General features: G+C 41.7%; 1 protein-coding gene across 4 annotated transcripts in view; it reads left to right on the forward strand.

Moving 5' to 3' along the window:
• Positions 1-16,600, forward strand: part of LOC110157907 (CREB-regulated transcription coactivator 2-like) — a 38,664-nt gene extending 22,064 nt beyond the window's left edge. For all 4 annotated transcript variants that reach the window (XM_055163276.1, XM_055163277.1, XM_055163279.1 and 1 more), the window contains 3 exons: positions 5,814-5,885; positions 7,144-7,312; positions 7,870-16,600. In XM_055163276.1, coding sequence (XP_055019251.1) covers positions 5,814-5,885; positions 7,144-7,312; positions 7,870-8,060 — 432 coding nt within the window. In that variant the 3' untranslated portion in view covers positions 8,061-16,600. The remainder of the gene's footprint in view (positions 1-5,813; positions 5,886-7,143; positions 7,313-7,869) is intronic.
• The last annotated feature ends 1,387 nt before the right edge of the window (positions 16,601-17,987 follow it).

Genomic DNA, 17,987 nt, shown 5'->3' on the forward strand with positions numbered 1-17,987 from the left:
CTGCCCACATTCTGCACAGAATCTAGAAGGGTCTGGGATGGGACCATAGAGAGACAAATGTCCAAACATGACGTGATCCAACCACAGCCGCTTATTTGTATCACAAATGCACAAGACATCTCCTCTTGTATCATTCAGAACAAAATATATCACTTTTGAATCCCCTTTTGAAGCTTGCATCTCTCTGATTGGTTAATCCACCTGTCAATAACGCCCAGTGAAATCTTTGTAAAGTTTAATCACAGCGGTGGTTCTGGCTGGACAGGTAACAAACACAAGGCAAAAGGGCAGCTGGGTGTTTTGAGGCTCTGATTTCTTCTATCAAACACTCACCCTTACTGTCTAAACTTCCACTATTTGAAGTAAACAAAGACTTTATAGGAAATGTAAATAAGATCCTTTCTCTCCATACATAAAGTGTATATGTAAGGAGGGGCTGCCCCCTGGTGGAGCTGAGAGGAACTTCATTACATCTTTTTATGGAATATTTTGTTTAAAAACTTGAAAAAATACTTTTTAACATAGAAGTCGAAACAACATGTTTTTTGTTTGTTTATTTTTGAAAAAGACAACCTTCACATGAGAATATTTGTCTGAGCACAGCAGCAATGGATACACTTGGGTATCTGCTCTAAATTCCTCAGATGCTACAAACTGCAGAGGACTGCAGAGGACATTGGAACAGGACTCGGCTGCCCTGCCATTCTCAGACCAGACAGCTTTGGGAAGCAGATGGTTTCATGCCTGGATACGGATGGGACAAGATCTCGTTTCACAAGCGAGACAAAATTGCCACAACAGATTTGGCAATGGTATAGCACTGGACATTTGTTTTCCATGGGTTTAGACACTGCCCCAAAAATTAAAGGAACACTCTGAAAACCCATCAGATCTCAATGTGAAAAAAAAATCTGTTGCATATCTATACAAATCTGGACAGGGCAATGTCTTTAAAACAAAAGGATGTTCCTCTTTTAATAGAAATGAACAACAGGGGCACTAGAGTGGAAACAATGAAGCAAGCCCTAAAACACGATTGGTTTTACATGTGGAGGTCATTTCAAGTTTCCCCTCTTGTTTTTTTTGGCTGCTTTGACTAGAGTGATCATCACTATTGGGAGCATGAGGCCAATCCTTAACCCTACAGAAGACGCACAGATTGTCCAACTTCTCCAGGATGGCACATGTGGATGTGCCGTTACAAGGAGATTGAATGTGTCTGCAAAACAATCTCAGAACATGTAGTCCGGTTCCTTATATACTTTTGTGGGAATTTTTGGGGGATTTGCTAACCTATATATTTTTGGAAAGGTTATAATATAAGGAGTCAGAAAATCAATGTTTGCATTTGCCCGCATGTCTTTATGGTGGCCATATTGGATTTAAAAAAAAATGGCCACCAAAAAACCCTTTTTGGAATATCTCAGCCTCTGAATAAGTTGAAATGTTGATTTTAACTGCTAAACCCACATTTTCAGGGTCAGGGAATGAAATGGTGCTAGTCACAAAGCTATAAGACCTACCCATATTAACCCATAGATGCATAAGTGGGTCAAAAATGACCCGGTTTGGTTGTTTTCTTGCAATTTCACTGTAATATTCACATGTAATACTCCATGTTCCTCCAAAAACATGTTTTTCTTGTTTGTTTTTTTTTATTATCCTGCTGAAATACATCAACAATATGGGTAAAACTAATTATAAACATCACATGCAGCTGGTCAGATAACTCAAAGAGTTTAAAAGTAGCTCACATTAAATTTGGATGTTGGATGTAAACACACACATTTAGACACAATATGATTACACAACTTTTTTATTAGACATTTTTTATACATCATCATTATCATCATCACTTTCATACAACCATAGACTGTATCTACGAGTAGACAGATCTAACGCTGTAGCTGCCGTGTGTCAAATAGGAAGTTCTCCAGGAGGCTCTTCCAGCTCCTTCTGACTCTGCCTCCAATGGACTTACATCAGGATCTTGTGGCTCCTCTCTCTGTACCTGCTGCACTGAGCCTTGACATTTTGGTCTTAAAATGTTTGTGTTAACCCACGACACATGATCCTGATTTTTTTTTTTTTTTTTTGCTATTTTGTCCGTCAAAAAAATCCTATTCATAATATAGAGTCTGGCTCCAGATTGGCTCCTGTAACCGTGAACATCACAAGCTTCATTTGAGTGGTACTGAACTCTGTGGGTCACACTCACTTAGTCCACTTCTTTTATACAGTCTATGCAACAACATGGCTTTGGAATCATCATCATTCTGACACTGGCTGCTGCACTGACACATGTCGGTACAGGATAAACCTTTAGTTTCTGGTGTGCAGTTCTGCAGTCGCCTTTGTACTTGGCAGTGGTGAACCGTGGACATGGACCCTCAGCCTTCATTAGGATCAACTGCTGCTATCATGACATCATTTATTTAAAGAAAACTAAATGAAGCAAATTGCACATGCACTTATTTCATATATTTGTTTAATAAACATTAGCTACTGTTCAACAAGATGGATAGATCCACGGCTGGCTGGGCTCCGAGCTCTGCCGCCTCCGATCTCTGCTCTGGCCGCGGGCTCTGAGCTCCGGTTCTTGCGTCATCCAAATAGGGGTGTCCTGCTTGTTTTTTGACACTGCGGTCTCGCTTATATTTGCTATCACAGGGTATTCACAAACCACCCTGCCAGTGATCAGATACCCTGCAGGAATCATGCACTGGCCAAAGGAGGAGATACAGACCACAGATGGTAAGACACAAAAGCTCCTGACCATGCATGGAGGGTTCCATCCCAAATCCAGCACCCTGACACTGTACACAAGCCGGAAGGAAGGAGGCCGAGGACTAGTGAGTGTGGGAACCAATGTCCAGGATGAAACATCCAAGCTCCTTGAGAACATCAAGGACAAGGCCCCGACAGACGAGGTGATCAGAGAAGGTCTCAGACAGTGGGATCCAGAGGAAGAGGTGCTGGAGGGACCATCATGGCAGGACAAACCCCTACATGGGGCGTACCACCAGAACATAACTGAAGTGGCTGATATCAAGAAATCCTACCAGTGGCTTGAGAGGGCTGGTCTGAAGGACAGCACAGAGGCTCATCCTGGCTGCTCAGGAGCAGGCCCTGGGCACTCGAGCAATAGAGGCCCAGATTTACCACACCAAACAAGAGCCACGGTGTAGACTGTGCAAAGAGGCTCCTGAGACAGTCCAGCACATAACTGCAGGGTGTAAGATGCTGGCAGGGAAAGCATACATGGAGCGACATAACCAAGTGGCGGGCAGAGTGTACAGAAACATCTGTGCAGAGTACGGGCTGGAGACCCCAGGATCAAGGTGGGAAATACCTCCAAAGGTTGTGGAGAACGACTGAGCCAAGATCCTGTGTGACTTCCAGATACAGACTGACAGGATGGTGATGAACCAAACAGACATAGAGGTGGTGGATAAGAAACAGAGCAGAGCCGTGGTGGTGGACATCACAATACCAAGCAATGGTAATATCAGGAAAAAGGAACCACCTGTCAATCTCACGTTCTAGCCTCCCCTCACTCATGAACAAGACCCCGAGATACTTGAACTCCTCCACTTGAGGCAGGGACTCTCCACCCACCCGGAGAGGACAAGACGCCTTTTTCCGGTCGAGAACCACGGCCTCGCATTTGGAGGAGATGGTCTTCATCCCAGCCGCTTCACACACGGGTCAAACTGCCCCAGTGCTGCAGGTCCTGGTTTGATGAAGACAACAGGACAACATCATCTGTGAACAGCAGAGATGATCCTGTGGTCCCCAAACCAGACCCTCCGGCCCCTGACTGCACCAAGAAATTCTGTCCATAAATACAATGAACAGAACCGGTGACAGGGGCAGCCCTGGTGGAGTCCAACATGCACCGGGAACAGGTCTGACTTACTGCCGGCAATGCAAACACAGCTCCTGCTCCGGTCATACAGGGACCGGACAGCCCTTAGCAAAGGGCCCCGGACCCCATACTCCCAGAGCACCCCCCACAGGACACCACGTGGAACGGTCGAATACCATCTCCAGATCCACAAAGTACATGTGGACTGGTTGGGCAAACTCCTATGAACCCTCGAGCACCCGATGGAGAGTGTAGAGCTGGTCCAGTGTTCCACGACCGGGATGAAAACCACGGTCAGATTCTGCTCTCCAGTCTCTGGCACAGACCGGGGAGGCTGAGAAGTGTGATTCCCCTGTAGTTGGAACACACCCTCCGGTCCCCCTTCTTATACAGAGGGGCCACCACCCCGGTTTGCCAGTCCAGAGGTACTGTCCCCGACCGCCACACGATGTTGAAGAGGCGTGTCAGCCAAGACAGCCCCACAACATCCAGAGACTTAAGATACTCAGGACGGATCTCATCCAGCCACGGGCTTTATATTATGAATAGGATTTTTTTGACGGACAAAATAGCAAAAAAAAAAAAAAAAATCAGGATCATGTGTCGTGGGTTAACACAAACATTTTAAGACCAAAATGTCAAGGCTCAGTGCAGCAGGTACAGAGAGAGGAGCCACAAGATCCTGATGTAAGTCCATTGGAGGCAGAGTCAGAAGGAGCTGGAAGAGCCTCCTGGAGAACTTCCTATTTGACACACGGCAGCTACAGCGTTAGATCTGTCTACTCGTAGATACAGTCTATGGTTGTATGAAAGTGATTATGATAATGATGATGTATAAAAAATGTCTAATAAAAAAGTTGTGTAATCATATTGTGTCTAAATGTGTGTGTTTACATCCAACATCCAAATTTAATGTGAGCTACTTTTAAACTCTTTGAGTTATCTGACCAGCTGCATGTGATGTTTATAATTAGTTTTACCCATATTGTTGATGTATTTCAGCAGGATAATTAAAAAAAAAACAAGAAAAACATGTTTTTGGAGGAACATGGAGTATTACATGTGAATATTACAGTGAAATTGCAAGAAAACAACCAAACCGGGTCATTTTTGACCCACTTATGCATCTAAGGGTTAATATGGGTAGGACTTATAGCTTTGTAACTAGCACCATTTGATTCCCTGACCCTGAAAATGTGGGTTTAACAGTTAAAATCAACATTTCAACTTATTCAGAGGCTGAGATATTCCAAAAAGGGTTTTTTGGTGGCCATTTAAAAAAAATCCAATATGGCCGCCATAAAGACATGTGGGCAAATGCAAACATAGATTTTCTGACTCCATAAACTATAACCTTTCCAAAAATATATAGGTTAGCAAATCCCCAAAAACTTCCCACTAAGGTCAAAAAATGACAATAAGGAATGGAGATTTCATGGTCCGTCTCATTAGAAGCATGTCACACCATACGTACACGCACGTGGGGGCAGCACAAGAGAAACATTTTGAGTTGCAGAAATTTTATTTTGGCAAAATGGACTAGGCTGCCACATCATTATTTCACTTTGTTTATCAGGGTGTGTATAAACTGAAGCCCTCTTTGACTTTATTTCCATTAAAAGAGGAGGCATCTTTTTGTTCCCAAGACATTGCCCTGTCCATATATGTACACATGTCCAGCATATATTTTTTCACATTGAGATCTGCTATTTTCAAAGTGTTCCTTTTAATTTTTTATATTTCGATTGGACAAACTGTGTCTTGACCCATTCTATGAACGTAGAGATCCAATAATAAAGGTCCAGAAGGCTGTAATTTACAATCCTGATGTTGAGTTTTTGCATTCACTGATTAGTATTATGCTTTAGTTGCAGAGAGTTGTGTATTCTTGCAGTTTGTGGATGTATTATGTTCTGAAGCTAAATGTTTGTTTCTTCTCCCTCAGGACGCTCTGTTTAACTCTCTCCTGGATGACCCATACCTGAGTCTGCAGCTCACAGGGAAGTCCAACCAACAGGTGAGACCACAAGAGGGCCCCACTCAAATCTTCTGATCCACAAATGTTGAACCTTCTCATTATTTGTTTGGGATCCACAGACTTGTCATATGGCTTAAAGCCCTTTCAACTGAAAACAATCATGTCTTGAAGCTATTGTTCAAAAGCTTTGAACAATTTTGCAATTTCTCCTGGATAATACTCAAACCCTCCTTACAGTTAGCAGTACGAGCCTGTGCAAGGCTCCGCCCACAAGCCTACATCACCCATACTCCCACACAACCATTTTTCTTAAATATACAAAAGCATGATACAAACTGTACACAACAACTTGACACACCTGGTGTGATGTGCAGTAGTTTCATCAGTGGGATGCACGCTGATTGTGTTGATAGTGCTCTGAAGGGGGAGTGACTTAGTGCAGACAGCAAACATGACAAAAACAAAACTGAAACGTATCAGACATGTCAATAAGTTGTTTTCAGTGAATGGAGAAACATGGTGATCTTAATATTATCAGTTAATACTCCATAGACGCACATTTTCTGATCTATGTTCTAATGTTGTTTCCTCATCAAAAACAAAACCTAGAGTTGTGTTTAGTTTCATTCACACATGTTTAGCACACAAACCCTGTATATTTAGGCTGAGTTCTTCTCTCAAACACAAAAGACTCCACCTTCCACCTTGTGATGTCATGTAGGAGACAACACCTGTTTAAGTGGGACAAAATCTGATAATGAGCGACATCTTGTTGGAAAAACATGTGTATATGTTTTTTTTCATTGATTTCCACTCCCTGTTTGAACTAGACACCATAATTTCTCTATTCTGCTCTGCTGCACTTCTGCCAATATTTAACACCACTGTGTTTTTAGACTCCACACACCTTCACTAGAATCATTTGCTTAATTTCAGTCCTTAAATTGCAAACCTCTACTGAACTAAAGGTAAAAGGAACCGTTAACTTGAAAACTACTACTTCATGACATCACAAGGTGGAACAGAGCATTCTGAGCTTTGGAGATGTCAACAGACTCATAATAAAGGGTTACTCAGACATGTGAGAATGAAACAAAATAACAACAACTCCCGGTGTGTTTTTGATGAAGTAACAACATTATAACATGACCTCAAGCTCACAAGAGTCCATTTGGAGTAATATAGGACCTTTTTAAACAGCAGATTCCACTACAGAATTCCGACCTGTCCTCCAGCTCAGGTTAAACGAGAGAGAATTGTGATGTCCCTCGTGTCTAATCCTGTGCCTGTGTCCCAGTTCTCCTCAGATCCTGGTTCTGATGGACTCTCTCTGAACCACTCGGGTCTGAGCTGTCACGGTTTGGACCGGACTCACTCAACTGTGGATCTCCAGGATCCAAACCAGAACCAGAGCCATGCGTACAACCAGGAGGCGCGCCACAACGTCCCCAACATCATCCTCACCGGTACTGCTAAGCTACCCTTGTACAACTGCTCATCTGCTTTTTGACAATATATAATAACTTGTCTTGGTTTACTGGTTTAGTCCTGGTTTATTCCTGGTTTTATTCCTGATTATTTCCTGGTTTATGCTTGGTCTTGGTTCAGCCTTGGTTCAGTCCTAGTTTAGTTTTCGATTAGATGTAATAGTCCCTGGGATTCAGTCTTGGTTTAGTCCTGGTTTAGACCTTCTTCAGTCTTGGGTTAGTTCTGGGTTAGTCCTGGGTTAGTCCTGGGTTAGTCCGGGTCTAGTCCGGGTCTAGTCCGGGTCTAGTCCGGGTCTAGTCCGGGTCTAGTCCGGGTCTAGTCCGGGTCTAGTCCTTGTTCAGACCTGGTTCAATCCTGCCTCAGTCCTGCCTCAGTCCTGGTTCAGTCCTGGCTTTATTCCTGGTTATTTCCTGGTTTATGCTTGGTCTTGGTAGAGCTTTGGTTCAGTCCTAGTTTAGTTTTAGCTTACATGTAATAGTCCCTGGGGTTCAGTCCTGGTCTAGTCCTGGTTTAACCCCTTCTTTGCTGTCTTTAGGGGACTCTCCTCCAGGCCTGTCTAAGGAGATTACCAGCGCTCTGTCCCATGTCCCTGGGTTTGAGATGGACCCCTTTTCTCTGGACGACCCGTTGAGGATCGACCCTTTGGCCCTGGACATGCTGGACGGTGACCTCATGTTAGCTGACCCTGCCGTGGAGGATTCCTTCAGATCGGACAGGCTCAAATGACCTTTCACCTCTCCCCTCTCCCCTCTCTCTGCGGAGGAGCCTAAACTGCGATCACACACACACACGCACACACACACACTCGGCCTTTATATCCGATCTCCTCCATGCAGCTACAACACGTCTGACCCTGTTTATACCTGAAATCCACTTTTTTTTTTTTTTAACAGTAACTTTTCAACAGAGCCCAGCAAACTGGTTCTGAAAGTAAAGGTCACATTTATTTGCCAAAACATCTTCAAACATGAAAATATAATAAGATGCTCTATATAACTTTTCTGGCAGGGTTCTCTCACCTGCTCATCTCCATGGAAATAAGAGAATCTTTATATGACCACAGTGGGGAAATTCCAGTGTTGCAACCACAGACTGTATAAAGAAGTGGACTAAGGGAGTGTGTCGTCACCCATAGTGTTTGGCTCCAGTCAAATGAAGCTCACACGGTTATCAGTTATCGGTCAGTTACAGGAGTGACTTTGGAGTCAGCTCCATATTAGGAATAGGATTTGCTTTATGGACAAAACGGCAAAACAAAAGCACCAGGATCATGTAGAGCGGGTTAATACAAACATTTTAAGACCAAAATGAGGAGTTTAACAGCGCCAACTGTGGAGTTGTTTATTGCCATAGTTAAGGGAAAGCAATGACATCTCCATGGAAACAAGACAGTGGCAGGTTCTACACCAGAAAAGTGGCATAGTGCATCTTTAGGAATTTGAAGTTATGGCATAAGCTAACCAGCTGTGGGCTAATCATTCTGTATATAGTTTTTCTATTTAAAATGTGGAAATATGCGCATATGTTATTTAAACATTTGAGTTTCAGATCTGTGTTAAGTCATATTGTGTTTTATGGTTATGAGTTGGCCCACAGCTGATTAGCTCCCATCCAGCAGTTACTCTTAATTGATACTTTTGCAGTGACATCACAATGGGGGTGTTATTTGTGTCTGTGAATGGCCAGATGTTTAGCAGTCAACAGTGTAGACACAATGCATACTTTAGCAAGCACTGACAAAAAAGTTTTAGGATAGTCTGAAAGCGAAAGAAAAAAATGCAAAATAGATTTAAAAAGCTATTTTTCCAGAGCCTTTGATCTGTGTGAGCGTCATGCTCCTGTTTAGGAGTTTGATTTTCAACTAAAAGGTGAAAGTGACTCACTGAAAAACTGTGATTTTTCTGTTATGTGGGAGGGGCGTGTCTAACAGCACACATCAGATCACCTGTTTCTGGTTAATGCCGGGCGTACACTGTGCAATTTTTGACCCTTTTTGAGCTGATTTTTCGCTTGTGCGACTGTTTTGGGGATCGGGCCGAGTTTTGACTTCATCGTGTGTCGTGCTTCGTGTAGTTTACATGGGGTAAAGAGAACCGATTAATGGCTCACGACCAGCTCCCGATCGACATTCGAAGGTCGCAAGAAAATCAAACTTGTTTGAAATCCAGTCGCCTCTCGTGAGGATTTCGCTCTGATGAAGTTGTTCCACGAACCGATTTGCCAGAATCTGGCAGACTGCGCATGCGTGGACACAGAAGTGTCTCAGCATTGTGTCTCTGCACATCTGTGGTTTTCTAATTCCGTGGTTTTCTTCTTCGTGGTTTTCTACTTCCGGAACAACAACTTTGACAACTCCGGTCGTAATGTGAACGTACAGTGTGAGCAGGCAAGTCGCATCCGAGCATCGGTTCGTTCAGTGTGAGAACATGATTCATGAGCTGTGAACTTTTAAACCCTGTGATTTGGTCGTACAGTTTAAGCTGGGGCTGAGTGACACGACCGAAAATATCGCACAGTGTACGCCCGGCATAAGTCACTTCTGTATGGTCAGATTGTGATTAATGTCTAACTTGAGTAACAGAGATTCAGACAGAGCAGTGCCTACAGTTAGATAGTGAATGTTGGTGACATCAGATGTAAAGTATCAATATTTATTTCAAAAAGTGACTTTTACTTTTGGAACCAGAAATGACCATCTGCACTTTCAAATTGGCCTAAAATATTTTCTGAAAATATCAAAATTTCAGATGAAGTCCAAGCTTCAGTCTCTAATATGGGTGCATTTAATTCTACAGCACTTGTTTGGACTCTTCACTCCCTCACTTATTCTCTCACAGTGGGTAATGTGTCTTGCTCAATGGCCCCACAACAGCATGCACAGCTAACAGCGGGAATCACACTGCCAGCCTTTTGTGAATGGGCAGAGTTTTGACCGCCACAGCTTTTTGCTCCTCTCCACTTTTCGAAATCCTGTTGCCTTTTTGTGAGATTTCACCACGAAAAGGCTCCGTCCGAAGTCACCTTTAGTTTTTCGAGTCTGTTTCAAACGCTTCTGTGGAACCGCAGCGCTACCAGCAAAAGGACAAAAACCAGAGCGCACAAGCTGACGCCCAGAGGGGGACACGTCTGATAATGCTTCTGTCTGGGACTTTCTTTTCGGAGATATTAAACAGGACTCCGCCCACTCCCGCATGACTTACCAATCAGAGCGAGGAGCAGAGACATGTGACCGGATGTGAGTTTTGTGCATGATATCGAGACATTTCTTTGGCAGTCGCTTCAGCGCTTGACTCACTGGGAATTTTATGGAGTTTTAACAACAAAAAAACTAGTTGGAAGCATGAGACAAATCAGGTTAACTGCTTTTCTATTGGATTCAGTGAGAATGTGGTCCACCTGATTATGCAGACTATACCTTTTTATATATATAAATATATATTCTACTATTTTCCTAACAACAAAATTTTAACCTTAGTAGAGTTCATACTAATACTAAAAAGTTAATCCTAACAATCGGGCTACGTGAAGTGTGTTGCTCAAAGGTAGAGGTCTTTGGAGGAATTTGCATAAAAATCACCTTTCGCTAAGAATCAACTGATGTAAAGGTTAAGGCCAAAAACAAAATCAGATCTTTACAGGAAATAAGCCATGGTGTAAAAACGATATCGCCAAGAAATCAGTTTAACTTTTAAATCATGTTTTACAAAATACTATTTTTTGTCAAGCTAAAAGGGCAGTTTTAAGAGTTTGTTATTAAAAAAAGACTGTATTTTACAAACTGTTAAATATATTTTAAGCAGTTTAAAGACCTATTTTCTCCCACAGAAATCTATTTATGTAAAATGACGTCAGAAGGAAACGCACTTTAACTCAAGTTACAAGTCAAAAAGATCTGAATATGATTGTTAAAGCATGACTTAAATGAAGTTTTTTATATGTAAACCTATGCTTATTATGGAGAGGCGGAGGATGACAGGAGCTTTGAAGTTACATTCACAGAAATTAGGGATGGGAAACCAAAACATCTATAGTTTTATTGCTTTGAGGTGAATAAGAAATGCACACCAAAACCAGCAGAGGGCAATGTTGTCTACACACCAATAGATTCTCCTGTCTGTCTCTTAAAGGAACTGTCTGTAAGAATATAGATTTGAAATTTCTTAAACTTATTTGACTTATTTGTGTCCCAAGATACAAGTTAAACATGCTCAAATCAAATAGAGCGTTTACTGAGAACTATTGTAATGTCTTAATTACAAATACATGAATGGCCAAGTTGTAATAAGCTGGTTTCAATTCTCCAATCAGAAAGCAGAATGAGCCTTACATGACTCTCGTTTGGGTTGCCAGTTCCAACACTGAAATCCAGTTGCTTTAAACCTCAAATGCTTCTCTCTGATCTGAAACCCCAGTGCCTGCAGCCATTCATGAGTCAGTGCTAGTGAAGCCTCTGCAGCTCACGGAGAGAATTCTGGAGATTGTGAGCTTCACATGAGGCCTGTTCCTGAACTGAGAATGAGACAAATGCAGGATGTGTCTCTGTCTGCAGGTGAAGTCTCTGGAGACACAGGTTTAGTTGTGGTTTTAAAACTGTACGAAGCAGGATACATACAGCTCCTTTTAAAGAAGCTCTTTCTAACTTTTCCGGAAGAGGCTCTGTCACCTGCCAGAGAGATGCTGTTGCTTTGCCTGTATTGTTCCACAGTATGGCATTAAACTTTGTCTCTTTATCCATGAAGCCACGCAGCTTGCAAGTTCCAGGCAGGTTTGGTGTCCCGTCCCTAATGTGTGCATGTCCTCGTCCTCTCCCTGACGCTCAGGCTTCTACAGGTTTAGTTCAGATTTAAACGAAAAACAAAAACAAGCAAACCCCCAAAACAAGCAGCTTTGCTTTGCACGAGTTACCTGAAAGATACATTTCTTACAAAAAATCCCTTAATTAAAAAACAAACAAACAAAAGAATAAAAGACCAACTGAGCCTAAACTGAACCAAACCCATGATGTTTGGGGAGGACTCAAGACTAAAACGAGTCATCTTGGATTATTCAAAAAGTGTGTTTGGAATATTTAAAGAGGGGGTATTATGTCAAAATAGTTTTTTTTTTTCATCTTTCATGATATTAATGCTGGTCCCTTATCAAAAACATGCCTGAAGATGTTTTAGAGTCATCCATGCATGTTTGAGTAATCTAGTGATCTCTCCTGGACCCTATTGAAACCCTGCTTACGGTTAGCAGTACAAACCTGTACAAGACTCCACCCACAAGTGTCCCCCATGCTCCCACATGACAATTCTCCATAAATCTACAAAAACATGATATACATGGTCATGGTCATGGTGCTGTACACAGCATCATGACAAACCTGATGTGATGTGGGATGTTCATTAGTGGGATGTACCCTGATTGTGTTTTGATTGTGCTCTGAAGGGGGAATGAGTTAGCACAGGGAGCAAAGGGATAATAAGAGCACGTAAATACCCCCTCTTTAAAATTAAAACAGAAGTTTGCCAAAGGTAATTAAAGCCAACAGTGACCTGAAACACTAAGATCCAACTTGGATTGAATAAACTCAGGATTAATTCAGGGCTGAGGCTAAACACAGAAGTTCAAGTGAGGCGAATTCAAAATAAACAGGTTTAAATCAAAGCTCAACTCAATAAATCCTAAATGAAGCATTTAAAGTTTAAACTGTGACATCTGAAGCCACTCACTGTGATTGACAGCGCTATGCCCCACCCCTTGCTCCTGCTCTTCTAGAAAGTTACTGAAGCTCTTTTGGGAGTTTGTTTGAGAGAGTTAAAGCCTTTAGCGGGCACGTCTTTAACTCTGAGCTGTGTCAGTGTGGGGACAGTCTGTTATCAAAAGCATCTTTAAAACTTTTAAGTGTGAATGACGCACTAATTTATGTCAACATATTCATCCGCCAGGTCTGCACTGAAAATAATGTCACTAATGTTTGGTTTGTTGGGGCATTTTGATCAGTCATATTTAAAGATGCACTATGGAACTTTTAAAGTAAGTTTGTCATCTGCTTTTCTCCACCAGAGGTGGCAGCATAGTCACAAACTGTACTCAAGTAAGAGTAACATTACTTCAAAATAATATTACTCAATTAGAAGTTTTAAGCAATGATTCAAGAAATTACTCAAGTGAGAGTAAAAAAGTATTTGGGAAAAGTACTACTCACATAAGAGTAACTTAAAGAGTAACTATTCAGATGTAACATGTTATTTATAATATAAACTGCATTTAATTTGAAGTCCAAAACCTGAAATAAGTCACTAAATCTGGTGTTTTCAAAGGACAGACACAAAAATGAGACAAACGAAATCAGATCTGAAGGAGCTACAAGAAACACAAATGTTCAAATCACCACAAGGTTTACTCAAGTAAGAGTACTGTTACTTATAACAGTAGGAAATGTTGCTTAAGTAGGAGTATGCTGCTAGAAAAGTACTCTGAATAGTACAATATTTCAAAAGTTTGTCAAGTAAATGTAACTGAGTACTCCCCACCTCTGGTCTCCATAGAGATGCTTGGCCTGGAATATTCCTCAGCAGGGTCACCTCTCCACAGATCTGACCTGGCCTTGTCACATTCCTTCCTGGTATCAGTGGAGATAGTGGTTTGCCTGGAGAGCTACACAGCACAGCATTAAATGATGAACATGAACATAAAAATGAACATGTTGGAGTCCAGCAGGTGGCGGACCTCCAAATGAAAAGTTACATAGTGCTTCTTTAATAGAAACCCACTGGATCAACTTTTGTCCACGTGCATTTAAAAATGATGCATTTCCAGCTCCACGTTTGACTTGTGTGTTGTGTTTTGTTTCATTCACATGTTTGAATACTTTTATTATCTGTCTGTCTACATCTCCAAAGCTCAGAATGCTCTGTTCCACCTTGTGATGTCATGTAGTGATAGTCTTTTTACCTTTAGTTCTGTAGATTTAAGGACTGAAATTACCCAAATGATCCTAGTGAAGGCGTATGGAGTTAGAGCAGTTTACCACATGACATCACAAGGGTGGAATAAAGTGTTTGAACTCACCCTAAATGTGCAGGTTTGTGTGTTAAACGTGTGTGAATGAAACAAAACACACCTTTCAGTCTGTTTGTGACGAGGAAACTCCATTCAAACATAGATCCAAAAATAGCATTATATGAGTCTTCTAACATATAATACACAAAAACACAAAATGTACAAAAACAGACTATGGAAGCGTTTTGTGCCCAGTCAGAAAGTGGTCTGAAAAAGAAATTGTTATAATATTTCAAATGTTGAAATGTGTTACCTGCAGGTCACCCAAGTGCGTCTTCAAGTCTTTGACAGAACCATATTTTGAGTGTTGAAATGTGTTTATTTTGTTTATAGAAATTCCCTTCACATTTACATTTAGAATAGTCAAATCCAACTGTTTTAGAGCTACTATTTATCTTATTTTATGAACTTAAAATTGTTACTGAAATATTTTTGTTTTGGGATATTTTTAATTTTTATGAGCATTTTTTTTTTTCTTTTTTTTTTTTTTTTTTTGTCAAACCTGGATTTTAAAGTAGAAGGAAACAGTCGGCGCTGGAAGCCGATTGGACGTAGTTTATAAAGAGGCGTGGCTTACAAAAATGTTCATGATTACTGCTAAATTTCTTACATTTCTTTGGATAGTAGATTTAAAGTTTTGCTTATGAGATTATCTTTAACAAACCTGTACAGTTTTAGAATAAAGGAGTTTCTAACACACACAGATCTGACACTGTGTAACACCAGCACAGAGTTGAATTGGACAAGATGAGTTGAGTAGAAGTTAAAGCACTGCAAACAGCCAAATCTCACTTACAGAAAAATGTATAGTTCATATTCACTGTTACTTTGACATTGTTAAAGCAGTGTTTCTCAACTGGAGGGACCCGGACCAAAAGAGCAGAGTTGTACGTCAGATGCCCTTCCACAGTGAACACCCAGGGACACTGTGTATATGTATAACATGCTCTTGGGTGAGATTTGAATGGCCGACTGTCTGGTTGGTGGGCAAATGCTTAACCTGATGAGAAACTGTCTCCTGTAATGCCCTTAATATGGAGAAGGGAACAGGAGTGTGCACTAGTGCCATACGAGCGGGACTCTCAGAGTGTGCGTCAGCTGAGAAACACTGTCCAGGAGAACGAGCTCAGAAGGGCCAAGTGACACTTTGAACACACTTTTCTCCACTCATTTCATTTCAAACTTATAAATGGAGCAAACCCTTTAAAGGTGAATTATGTCACTTTTCTAGTACAGGGAACACAAGCTGCTTGTCACCATGGAGACTGCTTTGTCTGGAATGATCCACAGTATGGTGTTTATCTATTTTGCATTTATTCAATTACAAGTGTTTTCAATATAAAACAACAAAACAAACAATATCAAAAACATAAACACTTGCAGAGTTGTTCAATTAATTGTAAATTACTTTGATTAATTTGTGTTTTTATTTGAGATTTTGAAACACTGCAAAATCAAGAAATCAAGGATTTCAGGGACAGGTTCACTCCTGACTTTCTCACAGGCAAATGGTATGTAAAAAAACAGATTCAAATGTAACTGAAGGCACTTTCTTTCCCCTGTTTGAAACAGATGGTTTTAAACTTATCTTAGAGATAAGTTTAAAACCATACCACGGAACATTCCAGTCAAAGCAACAGTATCTTCACACAAGCAGGTGGCGCCCCTTCTGCAGAAAAGTGACAGTGCTCCTCTAAAGCAGATCTTTAAAAGCAGATGCATTTGTGCTTTTGATCAATAACTAATTAGGCAATTGCTTCATATTATTTGATCTCTAGATTTTGAGTGAAATCTGTTTAAATCTTTTGGTCCAACCTGTCACTTGCTCCTGTCGGCCCTGCGTGTGTTGTACATTTGTTGCTGTATATTTGGTTTATATGAAGGTCGTGTGTGGCTCTGTTACTTTCTCGTTGCACTGTTGTGTATTTTCAGATGTTTGTGAGATGTGTTCAACGCCGTTATGCAACAAAAGCAGGATCCGTTTAAGGCCATATTTCATACTTTTTCATCTTTTATATTGTTGTGTCATTATGAAAGCGGCTTGTGTTTTTTAGGCTTCAGTCCAATTTTGTCTGTGCTTCTTTGTATTTGAATAATAAACAGCTGTGTTCACATATTTGTAATGTTAATAATAGCACGGACTGTGCATATGGACTCTGGAGGTTTTTAAACAGACAGTACCGCATTATTTTACACCAAATAAACATGAAACTACCCCCTGTCTGAGTGATGCTGTACACTGTAAGCATGTTCAGGTCATATATAGTGCTTGTGTCTGCTATACACTTCTAATCTCTGACCCCCATGGAACATTGTTATAATGTGAACATTTGAAATCACAATATTCCTCTCAAACAAGCTGATGTGGCTGTTAACGTCATGACAGCAAAGGGCCCTTCCTATGGAGAGCTGCACATCACAGAGTAGAGCTTTTTTTTTTTACATTTGGACCAAAATGACTGCACGATGCTGCCCAATCCTACGATGTTCCTCTGCCCCTCTGACCCTCTGCCCCTCTGACCCTCTGCCCCTCTGTTCCCCTGCCCCTCTGCCCCTCTGTTCCTCTGACCCTCTGTTCGTCTGGGTCTTTGTTAGCACAATCATGGTTGAACACCACATTAGTGATGTCACAGTGATGTGACTCTAGATATTTGGAGATTTCTTTCAAAATTCAGCAAAACTATGAAGTAAGTTGAGCCACTGTCCTGCGTTACTCAGATTCTAGAACATTTCAATTAAAATGTAGAAATGTAAATGGAGGACTGACGGTTTGTGGGCGATGGTTCCAGTGGAGGGGCTCTTCTGAGCGCGCTCTGTTCTCACTCCATCCCCTCCCTCTTGTCCAGTCAGAGAGCTCCAATGTGCAGCGGCGGACTGTGATTGGCTGAAACTCCCAGAGGTGAGAAGTGATGTGATTGGATCAAAAGTGAGACCGAGAGGGAGTGGCGGAGCTTGGGGACTATTCAGGGGCAGTCATAAGAGGCACACAGGACTAAAGCAAGTCTAAAACTGGACCAAACCAGGGACTAAAACAGGTCTAGAAGTGGACTAAACCAAAACTAAACCAGGACTAAAACAGGACTAAAGCAGGAAGCAGGTCCTGGACTAACATCAGGACTAAACAATCCGTGTATCATTCGTTCATTCGTTTTTCAATATAAAACCAAAAATAAGAAAACGAAAAAACAACAGTTTTCTTCGTTATTTGTCTCCAAAACCAAAATGAAAAAACGGATAACGATTCGTTTTTTCAGTTTTCGATTTTGTGTTTAAATGAAGAATGGAAAAAAACGGATAACGGCCGTTTCCCGTTTACGTGACTTCCGTGACTGCGATGCCGAACTTTTGCACCGCGTACGGACTGAATCAGGACTGATCCAGGTCCGAGACCAGACCGAGACCAGAGCGGGACTGAGACCGGGACCAGACAGGGACCAGAGCGGGACCAGAGCGGGACTGAGACCGGGACCAGAGCGGGACTGAGACCGGGACCAGACCGGGACCAGACCGGGACCAGAGCGGGACTGAGACCGGGACCAGAGCGGGACCAGGGCGGACTCCGAGCTTTGACTCCGGGCCTCCACGGGGTCCGAGCCTCAGCTTCGA

The sequence above is a fragment of the Boleophthalmus pectinirostris genome, unplaced genomic scaffold, assembly GCF_026225935.1.
Source record: "Boleophthalmus pectinirostris isolate CB_2022bp ecotype Guang Dong unplaced genomic scaffold, ASM2622593v1 HiC_scaffold_6, whole genome shotgun sequence".
Lineage (NCBI taxonomy): Eukaryota > Metazoa > Chordata > Actinopteri > Gobiiformes > Gobiidae > Boleophthalmus > Boleophthalmus pectinirostris.